Consider the following 12,149-nt stretch of genomic DNA (forward strand, 5'->3'; position numbering starts at 1 on the left):
AGAGTTAGCGGAGGGCTCAATAGCATCAGGGGATGGGCTGGGTGATAGGCTGCTGCTCAGTACCTGGGTACTGCCTTGAGCAACTTACATATTCCCTCCAGCCTTCTATGAGCTCTACAAGGGAGATAGTATGAGCCAAGGCCAAAAGTGCTGATAACATTGCGCTAATGTGCTTTCAGCATGATGACTGGGGCATAGTGAGCATGTGGTTGTTGCTGCCTCAACCATCATGGAGTTAATCAATTGACTATTTCCGTTCCCCAGACAAGACAGACTGGAGCCACAGACAGACAGCTAGCTGCAGTTGCCATTTATTGAGCTACATCACAGGCACAGACAGTGAAGGGGGCTGTGGGTAGATTCAGGGAGTAGGTGGGTCTGGTGGGAGACTGGGGAGGTTAAAGGGTATTTGGGGACCACTCCTGGCTTCCCTTCCTCCTCCTCTAGCCTGTCCTAAGCTCAGACCAGATGAGCAGAGGTGTGGAAAGCAAGATGGCCTGGGAAATCCAGTCTCCTCTCAGTGGTCAAATGGTCACTCCAAATCACCCAAACACATCACTCAAGCTGGTGGCCTTAACCTCCCCTCCTATCCCATCGCAGAACAAAGGAGAAACCTGGGTAGAGTTGAGCCCTTCCCAAAATGCAGATCACAGGCAAAGTGTGACATGCAAATACACTGGGTCTGTGGTCCTGGGGCTGTTCCCACTCCTAAGGAGGCGGGTGGGGAGAGCAGCAGAGGTGGGCGAGTGGGGTGGGGAGAGGTCTACAGGGCCCAGCTTGCAAGGCTCAGCAGCTAATACCTCCGGCTAGACGTCTTGACTGTGGTGGTCTTCCGCAGGATGGAGGTGCCCCCAGAAACGGGTCCTCCCTTGGTGCCATAGCCCACATTGGTGCTGAAGCCACCCTTGCTGACACCTCCACTCCCACCCAGGGAGATGCCACCCCCAAAGCCGGCTGCACCACCTCCGCACACAGTGGTAGAGTTGCCAGTCACCGCTGCAAAGCAAAGGATTTAGATGAGGAAGGGCAGCCATGCTGAGAGAGGGCCAGGGACTTTCAGAAATCAGTGAGGGACAGGACGAAATCAGGCAGTGAAGCCCTAGGAAATGGATGGAGAGCTGGGGCAGGAAGTTCATTTTCTGGGGACCCATTGAACCTGTATCCAGGAGCTCAAATGGAGGGGATGTGTGTTTTTGGCCAAGGACAGATTGAGTGGACTGAGCAGAGGACAGGGGCCGGCCTGGGGCAGGGCAGCAAAATACTCACAAATGCTGACAGCACTGGGACATTCTCCAGACATCCTGGGGGAAACAGAAAGGCCAGGAAAAGGGTCAGCAGTTCCAGGAGCCTGAGCAAAAGCCCTCTCCCTCCCTCTCTCTGCCTTTACAGTGGTTCGATTCAGGTGGCCAACTCTCGGGAACCAAGACCAGGAGACACAAGAAGAGTGTGCATGTGGCCATGCTGGACCTGGGGCCCTTCCGCAGGTGCTAAAGCCAGTACCGCAGAGAAGCAGAGCCCAGCAGACACATCGCCGCCCTCCCATCCCTCCCCATGCAGGACAGGGTCAGCACCCCGCTCTGAGGAAGGGAAGACAAAGCCCAAACAGAGCTGCCCAGTTTCTGGTTAAAGTGACTGTCTTCATCTCAGGCCTTCCCCGAGGACAGAGATGATGGATCTTTTTCAAAGCTTCCACTGGTGATAGAATCTGGTGTTGGAAGAAGAAGCCTCACTCCTCTTAGCCTACCAACTACCAGAAGGATGACCGAGGGTTGTACCAACCAAGGGGATGCGCAGCAGAGGCAGCAAACACAAGTGGAGTGTCTCCCTCAGGTGATGAGTTGGGAGCTCCCTGGTTCCTCCCTTATCTACCTGCCCCCCACCAGAGCCAACTACACAGCCACCTAACCCCCAACTCCCCACCCCCAACAGGGCAGGGCTGGGAAGCCCTCAGAATCAGGCAGGAGGGGTCACCACCTGCTCTCCTCGCTCTCCAGCAGCTTGCGGTAGGTGGCGATCTCCACGTCCAGGGCCAGCTTGACATTCATGAGGGCCTGGTAGTCACGCAGCAACCGGGCCAGGTCTTCCTTGGCCTGGTGCAGGGCTGAGTCCAGGTCCCCAAGCTTCTTCTGAGCATCCTTTAATGCCAAACCCCCACGCTGCTCTGCGTCCGCAATGGCAGTCTGCAGTTGCTGGCACTGCCCAGGGAATGAGAGGTGTTGAGAACATCCTTCAAGGTTATCATACCCATCTCTCTGCCCTTAAGCCAGGCATCCCCATCCCCCACCTGCTCCCACCACAACAACTGGAAAAGAAGGAAATCAGAAATATTCATCTGAAAGATGAGATGCTATTATACAAGCAGGATCATGTAACACCAGTAGGAAAGTCCCTCCTGCTGCAGCTCAGCTTAGTGCCCCAAAAGAGATAAAATAACTAATACAACTTCACCAATAACCAGATGCTTCACTCTGTTCTAGGGAGGAGCCCAAACTTTTCAGCCACACCCTAGATGGACTCAGCAGCTATGACCTGGACCCTTGAACCCTGAGCCTCTGCTCTGATCTCCTGGAGATGGGGTCAATCTCCTTGGAGGAGGTCATCCCACCTGCTCTACCACTAATATGCTGTGATGGTGGATAATCCCTTTCTGCCTCTGGGCCTCAGTTTCCTCCCTCATAAAAGGGGTGTGTTGATCTTGATGGTCCTGCATTTGTGTCCAGTCCACCAGGAGAAGAGCAGATCTCATACCTCAGAATGACAGGCAGAAGGCCCCTCCACCTCCACCAACACCTGAGCCAGGCCCTCAGGCCCCCAACCAGAGGTTTACCTGCTTCTTGGCTGCATCTGCCTCACTCTGCAGCCTCTGGACAGTGCGGGAGAGCTCAGCAATTTCATTCTTGGTGTCCCGCAGATTGTCCCCATGCTTCCCAGCCGTCACCCGCAACTCCTCATACTAGAAGCCAAAGAAGTGGCAGTGAGCTGTCAGAAAGCTCCAGACCCAATGGCCCACCCTCACAGCTGGAGGTGTCTGACCCCAGGCCTACAAGGAGCCCAGTGGCCCAGGCCTCTCCCAATGGAATAAGGTCCAGTCCCAGCTCACATACTTAAGCCAGCCATTCTCCTCACCTGGGTCTGGTACCAGGCCTCAGCCTCAGCCCTGCTCCTCTGGGCAATCAGCTCATACTGGGCCTTCACCTCAGCGATGATGCTGTCCAGGTCAAGTTTACGGTTATTGTCCATGGAGAGGATGACATTGGTGTCAGAAACGTTGGTCTGCACTTGGCTCAGTTCCTACAGAAACAAAATTAGCTGCCACCAGGCCCCCAGGAAACAACTAAAGGATGAAAGACAGGGGTCCAGGTGACATCAGGCCAGGCTATACTCAAGAAGGAAACTGCAACTGCAAGAACAGCCTCAGTCTCTCCAGCTGTGAAATGGGGCTCTAATTTTAATAAACAACATATTTCTCTTTGTGGATTTGTAGGTTTCCATGAGTAAATGAGGGTGGTCTTGTTAGAATTATGGGACAGAAAGCTCAGGCTTTCCAAAGAAATGGGGCCAATGCAAGTAGAGGGGAAAGAGCCTTGTGGATTAAAAGGCATGTGCCTTCTTAGACACCAGGGACCCTGAAGGAAAGAGTGGGTGGAGAGTAAGATGAGGCCAAAGTGATGGCACTGGAACAAGGCCTGGAACCCACAGGGATGCTCCCAGGCCAGGGGAGGCCATGAGGCTCCTTTCCTGCCCGGTAAGACACGCCAGGAATTGGTGGTTGGACCTCCAGATTTCCCTAAGATCTGGCTGTGAAAAACAGACTATAAAATCTATTACCAAGTGCCACAGTGGCAATCACAGTTGATTTGCCCACGAAGCAAAAAGGGAATGACTGCTCTGGCCTTCATTCTTACCTACCACGCCCCCTCCTCCAGCCCTCCCCAGTCACCACCCCAAAAGGAGCTGCAGATAGGCAATGAGGGACTTGGACAGGAAGTGACACCAGCTTGGCCCCTAGCTCACCTTCCCTGTCCACCTCTTCACCTTATTCTCTAACACACTCAATGCCCAACCCACCAGCTGCTCCCCAGACACATCGTGCTCTTTGGTGCCCCCATGTCACTACACAGGCTGGGGCCCTGGCTGGCAGCTCTTCTTGTTCCTCCTTTGAAAGTCTCACCCTTCCTTTAAAATCCAACTCAAATGCCATCTGCTGTGAAGCTCCTCTAGTCCCCCAGGAAGGGTCAGCCACAGCTTGCTCCATGCACCATGTGATGAGTCACTGTGATGACTCATCACATGATAATCCAGGCCCATCAAAGACAGTGACTTTGTCCCTCTATTGTCCTGTGGAAGGTACTCAGTAAATGTGTCAGATAGACAAGAAATAGCAAAGGAGGGAACGCTGGGTATGCCAGACATGTGCCTTAGAGAGTAGGGAAGCCGATTGCTACACATTCAGAGAAGAGAGGGGTGGGAACCATTGATCTGAAAGAGATAAGAACCTAAGAGAGGAAATGAGGAAGCCCCAAGCAATGAATGACCATCAATGTTCCCAGTAAGGAAGAACTGGGAGGCACCTAAGAAATCAGCATGATGGCACAGAACATTCCCAACAAGCTCCATCCAGACTGGTCACGTAGAGATATTGAACAGAGAAACAGAGCCAAAGATGAGCCAGGGAAATGCTGAAGCCAGTGAACAGGGGCTGATAGATAAGTTTTAGGAAAGAACAAGAGAGGCAGAAGACCCAGACAAAGCCAACAACTCAACAGCTATGTCATTTGTTTTTTTCCATCAGGAGGAACAGTCATCAAATTGGACAGAGCAGGATGTTTTAGAATAGCAGTCACCAACCTTTTGGACCTCATGGACCACCAGTTGGCAACTGCTGCTTTAGACGAAATGGAAACTCAAGACAAATACAGAGAATATGAGAAGCCTTGGCCTTGTTGGGGATCTCAAGGGTCCACATCAGAGGAGCATATCCTAGGAGGCCATGGGGATTGCCAAGAGGATGCACACCCCCCGCGATCCTGGAGAACTAGGGACAGCAGGAAAGGTTCCAGAATCCAGAGCCCCAGACACAGCAAGTGTCTCATGTTCAAAAGGGAGAAATTTTGAAGGAATAGTAGCCTCCTGATCACCACACCCTCTGTCTGAGGAACAGCAGCTGTATGTGAAGCCTCCCCCCACCAGCCAGAAGAGCCACCACAACTGTGAACAGCACCCACCAGAGGAGCTGCTACCAACTGAGGAGCAGCTGCTACCACAACCGCCTGAGGAGCAACCCCGGCCCGAGGAGCCACTGCCACCCAAGGAGCAGCCACTGAATGACTCAACATCTAGATATGGCGGTACGATCAAACATGGGTAGACAAAGAAACCCCCAAAGGAAAGAAAAGGAGGACTCACCAGAAAAGCAGCTAAGTGATACAGCGGCATGCAACATGACAGAAAAAGAATTCAGATTAAGGGTCCTAGAGTGCATAAACCAAATGGAGGAAAAAATCAACAACTTATGCAAGAAGCAAGAAGAAACAGATGAAAAAATCAATAAATTATATAAGAACCAAGAAGAAATGAAGAATGATATAGCTGCAATAAAAAACACCATTGAAAGTTTCAATAGTAGACTAGGAGAATCGGAGGACCAAATTAGTGAATTAGAAGACAGGGAAACAAAACACACCCAAACTGAACAGCAATTGGAGAAAAAAATTAAAAGGGAGAAATTTTAACTTCTCCAAGTTAAACTTGATATCTATCTCTTGTGAACCTCTAGTCTAAATTATAAAATGTGTGTGAGAGACTAGGAGCCAGCAATACTTCCCTAAAGAAAAGTCAAAATGAATGGATTTTTTTCCAGTATTGTATTACTAAGCTTCTAAAGGACTGCCATGAACATTGTTTGACCAAGCCATTTCTTTGTGTGTGTTTTTTTGGAAGGCACATTTTTCTCTCTTTGGAAATTCTTTTTTATTCTGGCATTCTTAAAAATAAGACAGAAAAAATGTGGGCCAAATGATGACATACTAACTAGATTTTAAAGTAGCTGAGCCAAAAAAAAAAAAAGTAATTAATTAATTAAAGTAGTTCGGCCATTTAAACCACAAATTACTGGTTAATGGTGCGAGGTCTGCCTACTAGGAAGGCACCACTGAAGATCTAGTCTAGTCCTTGGACTAGGACTCTATTCTCACTCTGTCTGCCTTAATGCGATTATCAATGATTTACACTGAAATATTATCAACTAACTAAACTGAAAGTTTATCAAATCTGCAGATAAGCCAAAGCTGATGCATCACGAATATATCCAATTGAGCATCTCCAATACATGGAGAGGAGAATCCAGTTTCAAAGTGCCCACAATGACCTGCAACAATGGTATGAAACTTCAATAACATTTCACAAGAAAATGCTCTTGCATTCAGTTTCAAAAATTCAACTTCCCCAATACAGGAATCTGGAGGACAGTGGATGCCTGTCTCCCCTGAAAGCATTGATGTGGAAAAAAATCCAGGAGGATTTTAAGGAACAAACATGGTGAGATGGTTTTTAAAATAACACATAAGCTAGTACAATATTAGGTTGCATAAATAGAACTCTGTATCTGTAGCCTCCCTCCCACCCTTCTGTTTTCTGAATTCTGGATTCAGAATCTTGTTTCCTAAACTTCTGCACATACCACAGATTCCAATCCCCTAATCATCCTGACCTCTAAATGTTTGTCATATGAAAGACATATGTCACATGGAAGATAATTGGATATGTGCAGCCCAGGGGGCAGAATCAGGGTCTATCAAGAGCAGAAGCCATAGGAAGAAGATTCAAGTCAGCTTTCTAATAAATTTGTTCAGAAATGGAAATGCCTGGCCCAAAATAAATATATGTAGAAGATCCCCATTGAGAAATTAGAGAAAGTGCTTTAAAATGAGTGGGAGGCTTACCCTGAGGTCCCTGCATAGGGACTCATGTTAAGTTCAACCCTCTCACCAAGTCTTCCAATCCCCCTTGTTTCCTGGAACCTCACCACCCACACCTCATCTCCTGCTCCAACCTGGAATATCAGTCCCCATCTCAGCTCTGTCCATCTCTACTCCTTCATCCCTTGCTCTATTACAAACTGGGCAAAAGGGGGAACACAGTATAACACAGCAGCAAGAGTCAGAGTTTGAAGTTAGAGAAGTAGATTTTAACTCCAGCAATGCCTCTAGTTATGTGACCATGAGCAAGTTGCTCTGAACCTCAGTGTCCCTGACTATACAATAATACTTGTAGAGTTGCTGAGCGCTTGGCCCAGTGCCTGGCCCATTTAAGCACTTAATAAATGGAAGCTAGTATTAATCAAAGGTCCAGGTTTATCTTCTATCAACTAAATGGCACTGGTGAATTCAGATCAGTCCTCTGGAGGGATCCCCCGTGCTGTATGTAATGATCCCTGTCCACTGGCCACCTCACCATTTCATAGAGATGATTCAGGAAGTCAAGCTCCTCGGTCAAGGTGCCCACTTTGCTGTGTAGATCCATCCGGCCCATGTACGCAGCATCCACATCCTGGGGATGAGGGAGAGAGCAGGGCAGATGGCTCAGCCCTTAGCCTCAGGCCTCTCTCAGAGTCAGCCCAGCCGTCTGGCAGCCAAAGGACCACCCTCCCCCACTCCCTGTCACCCTACTCACCTTCTTGAGCACCACAAACTCATTCTCGGCAGCAGTGCGCTTGTTGATTTCATCTTCATACCTGTTACACAGAAAAGATTCAGGCCAGGCTCACCCCTGATGTGCCTTTTAAGGTACTGGACCTTCTTGGCTTTAAGGAAGCCTTGAAGGGTCCCATACTGGCCAAGAACACCTTTGGGAAGCAGTTTGGTAATGCAGCCAACCGGTGAAGAAACTTGGGGTGCAGACTTTAAATATTCCTCCCTGCGTCTTTTGAGGAAATGGCACAGAATTTGTGCAATACTACACCAGTTAAGAGAAGCCATCTCTTTGGATCAGAGCCCTTAGGACAGCGGTTCTCAACCTGTGGGTCACGACCCCTTTGCGGGTCGAACGACCCTTTCACAGGGGTCGCCTAAGACCATCAGAAAACACATATATAATTACATATTTTTTTGTGATTAATCACTATACTTTAATTATGTTCAATTTGTAGCAACAAAAATACATCCTGCATATCAGATATTTACATTACGATTCATAACAGTAGCAAAATTACAGTTATGAAGTAGCAACGAAAATAATTTTATGGTTGGGGGTCACCACAACATAAGGAACTGTATTAAAGGGTCGCAGCATTAGGAAGGTTGAGAACCACTGCCCTAGGAGGCTTTATAGGAACAGGTGGTGATGTGTCAATAGGATGGCATTTCAAACAACTAGCTTCTCTCCAACTGCTTTTGCTGACACTTTAAGGTTTCCAACAACTCAGGTCAAGTTGCTGGGAAAATTATGAAAAAGTATGCCTTAAAATTATAAATATACATATCAACCATTCATACGATGTGAGCCTTATTTGGATCTTGATTCAAACAAACTGTATTTTTAAATGCTATTACTGTAATGGAATAATTAGAAAATCAAAATTGACTCACTACTTGATGAGGTTGAGGAATTACTGTTTTAAAGGTTTTAGGTGTGATTATGGCATTGTGCTTATGTTTGTTAAGTCAAGTTATGAAGATGAACTATATGAACATATCCAGTAAAAAATTTTTGTGAATTAAATTACATGATGGCTTGGATTTGCTTAAGACAATAAGGAAGGAAAGAGAGTAAGTAGAGATACAGATGAAGCAAGATTGGCTGTTGATAATTATTAAAGCTGGAGAATGAGAACATATAAGTTCATTACACTGTTCTCCCCACCATATAATAAAGACTTTTCAAAATTATTGACAAGTGTGACAATTCTCCAGGAGGCTATGGGTCCGGTCGAGGGAAGCAGCTCTGTCTGTGCATCTCCCATGTGGGTCCCAGGACCCTGCAGATGAGACAGCTCTCTCTGCGGAGATTTCCAAGGGCCCCCGCCCCTCCCCGCACAGCCCCAGCCTGCCCAGCCCTCCTCACTTGTTCTTGAAGTCCTCGACGAGATCCTGCACGTTCCTCAACTCTAAGTCCAGCCTGCCCCGCTCGCCCTGGAGGTTGTCCAGCTGCCTGCGCAGGCTGCCCAGGTAGGCCTCAAACAGGGGCTCCAGGTTGTTTCTGGTGACGCCCAAGTTCTGGCCCTGCTCCTGCAGCAGCGCCCACTTGGTCTCCAACACCTTATTCTGCTGCTCCAGGAAACGCACCTGAGCCAGAGCAAGAAGAGCGGTGGGTTGTCGCCGTCCCCTTTCCCCAGGAGGGACTGAGAATGGGGCTCCTCACCACCGACCGTCCGTCCACAACCAGGACATCACAGGGGCAGTGCAGGCCTACGCCTTGCTGAAGGGAGGAGTTCCTGAGGGAACGGTCTTTGCTGGAAAAGGTGGCCCTGATGACAAGGGCTCTAAAGAGTTAATAAGCACACAAGCCCCAGCTCAGTCATTTACTAGTTAGTGACAGTCAAGTCACTCCTCTCTGGGCTTCCCTTCCTCATTTGTCCCGGGTGAACTGGACTAGATCAATGTTCTTGAACCCAATTCTACATCAAAATCAACTGTTAAAAATGCAAATGCATATATATGTGTGTGTTTATATACATAATATATAGATAACTATATATGCATATAATTATGATTATATATATATATACATACACATTAAAAAAGAGAGAGAAAACAAATGTGACAAAAAAATTTTAATTGATGAATCTGGCTGAGAGTATAAAAGAGTATGTTGTACTCTTCCTGCAACTTTTCTGTAAATCAGACTTTTTTAAAAAAAAATTGTAAATAGCAATGCCCAGCCCTATCTCTAAAGACTCAGAAGGGGGCTCATGGCAAGGATTTAACAGGCCCCAGGGGGGTTCTCTGCAGAGCTAGGCTTCCCAGACACCAGACACAGACAACCTCTCGGGCCCCCAGCTCCCAGGCCATGATTCTGAGAGCCTGAAAGGGGTTTTTGCTTATTTAGCCTCTGGGACAGTCCTATAGAAGAACCAAAAGCCACTAGGGCGGAAGGTGAGGAGGGTGGGCGGAATGGCTTGCTTCACCCTCTTCTATCCAGTCTCTCCAGGTCCCACCCCCACAGCACCCCAGGCCCACAGTCATGTGGCTCAGGCACACCACGCAGCAGGTGCACTAGCCATAAGCAATAAGGAGCCCTCTTAGTGCCAAGCTCTGCCTCCAGGTAGCTGTATGATCCTGGGAAAATTACATGACCTCTCTAAACCTGTTTTCTCTTCTTAATAATGGACACAATGTTACCTATTGTGATTCCTCATGGGACACTGTGGGTATCGCATGAGAAAGGGACATGAATGTCCTTGGGGAACCCACAAATCACTGAACCCAGGTACAGTCATCCACCAGGATTTTCCCCATCATGGACCTGGAGGCTCAGGGTAGAGATAGACATGGCCAGCAAAACAGACCTGGAAATGCCAGCGAACAGGACAAGAGCCTCCCAGTCCACCTGGATGCTACGGAGGGAGTCAGGACACTTCCAGCCTAGGATAGATCAGACTCCATGCCCCAGGTTATGGAGTCTGGAGAAACAAAAGGAGGCCTTCCCCTAGGACACACACCCTCCCCGCATTGTGTCTGACTACATCTTTGTCCTTAGGCCTCCACCAAGACTGAGAGAATAGGGAACAGGTGGGGCTTCTTGGGTAATTTTCACTTGAGTCAATTTCCTAGCTGTCAAATGACAAAAGGCAATAAGGGCCACCTTGTTAAGAGGAGCAATGAGGGCAATCCGCTATGTAATTGTGAGCTAAGGCTGCTGTGTAATAGAGTAACTATGACCACAGGAAAGGCCGCAGCTGTCAGGGTGGGCTTGGCCAATAGGCTGCATGAGTAGACCCGAGATTCACCTGAGCAATTCCAGTAAAGACCTGAAGATTGCCTCCAGCCATCCAGGTCTGGACATCCCAGGCTCAGGCTGGAAGAGCTCCAAAAGTCATCCCATCGACCCCACCCAAATGCACAGGGGCTGCAGCAGCCTCCATCCAGCCCACCCCTCTCAGAGGCCCTGTCGCTACTGCAGGACCCTCCCTGCCTCCTTCCACGTTGGCCCACCTTGTCGATGAAGGAGGCGAACTTGTTGTTGAGGGTCTTGATCTGCTCCCGCTCCTGAGTGCGCACCCGCTGGATCTCCGGATCAATCTCCACATGGAGTGGGGTCAGCAGGCTCTGGTTGACAGTGACCTCCTGGATGCCACCAGGAGGACAGACAGGCCCAAATGTCTGCCTTCCAACCCCCAGGCCCATGAAAGCCCCGCTGCCATGGCCGAAGCCGCCTAGGGCCCGCCCTGAGGAGGCCCCTCCAGCCATACTGACAGAGATGCTCTTGCTGCCCCCCAAGTTATAGAGGCTCCGGCTGCCAAAGCCGCCTGTGCTAGTGCCACAGCGGGCCCCACCACCACTGCCACTGCTCCGGGACATGGTGACAGAGCTGAAGCTGGTGTGGGCCCTGGGCCCACCCCCTCCACTGGCAGAGTTGGAGCTGAAGCCCCCTTTGGTGGTGTACGTCCGCCGAGCCATCGAGGACCTCATGGCTGTCAGAGGGGCTAGAGCGCAGGCTGAGAGCTGGGAGGGAGTGTGATGAGCTGCTGGGCCACTGATGCGCTTTTTATCTTTTCCCAACTGGGCCGGCTCCTCACCTCCACAGATGCTCCTGCCCCATCGCCCCAGGAGGAGAGGGAGGGGCCCTGTGGGCTGGGGCGGGAGAGTCCCTTCTACCCCAGCAGGGAGGAGGGGCTGCTCCCAGTTGTCACCTGTGCCCCAGAGCTGAGGCTGAGCAGAGACTGTCTGGGGCAGGATGCCACCCCCTGGGGCTCCCCTGCCTTGGAACAGGATGATACGGGCTCCCACAGCCACCTCCACCACGCAGTGGCTGGTTTGGTCTCCTCCCACCCAGCCCTGGTGGCCGCTATCAATGGGGCTCTGTTCTGTGGGGTTTGTCCCAGGCCCCTGTTGTAAGCCAAGGCCCCAGGGCCCAGACTGTGCAGGTGGTGAGTGAAGGCGCATTGGGCAATGGGTTGTGGAGAGAGAGCCCAGCCCTGCTGCAGTCCCACC

At 49.8% G+C, this 12,149-nt stretch overlaps 1 protein-coding gene across 1 annotated transcript; it reads right to left on the reverse strand.

Moving 5' to 3' along the window:
- Positions 1–295: 295 nt before the first annotated feature.
- On the reverse strand, positions 296–11,716 carry KRT79 (keratin 79). The gene is made up of 9 exons (XM_059682966.1): positions 11,151–11,716; positions 9,061–9,281; positions 7,672–7,732; positions 7,453–7,548; positions 3,127–3,291; positions 2,828–2,953; positions 1,975–2,195; positions 1,267–1,301; positions 296–996 (listed from the first exon to the last, which is right to left on the reverse strand). The coding sequence occupies exons 1-9, from the start codon at positions 11,625–11,627 to the stop codon at positions 794–796; spliced, it is 1,605 nt and encodes a 534-aa protein (XP_059538949.1). The 5' UTR covers positions 11,628–11,716; the 3' UTR covers positions 296–793.
- Between the last annotated feature and the right edge of the window lie 433 nt (positions 11,717–12,149).

Source organism: Myotis daubentonii, chromosome 2, assembly GCF_963259705.1.
Source record: "Myotis daubentonii chromosome 2, mMyoDau2.1, whole genome shotgun sequence".
NCBI classification, from domain to species: Eukaryota; Metazoa; Chordata; class Mammalia; order Chiroptera; family Vespertilionidae; genus Myotis; species Myotis daubentonii.

Excerpts from the sequence above, each read along its gene's own strand:
- KRT79 (XM_059682966.1), bottom strand. The coding sequence starts at position 11,627 with ATGAGGTCCTCGATGGCTCGGCGGACGTACACCACCAAAGGGGGCTTC. Across the intron at positions 7,733-9,060 it reads GTCGAGGACTTCAAGAACAA|GTATGAAGATGAAATCAACA; the intron begins GTGAGGAGGGCT and ends TCTGTGTAACAG. Across the intron at positions 1,302-1,974 it reads CTGGAGAGCGAGGAGAGCAG|GATGTCTGGAGAATGTCCCA; the intron begins GTGGTGACCCCT and ends TGTTTCCCCCAG.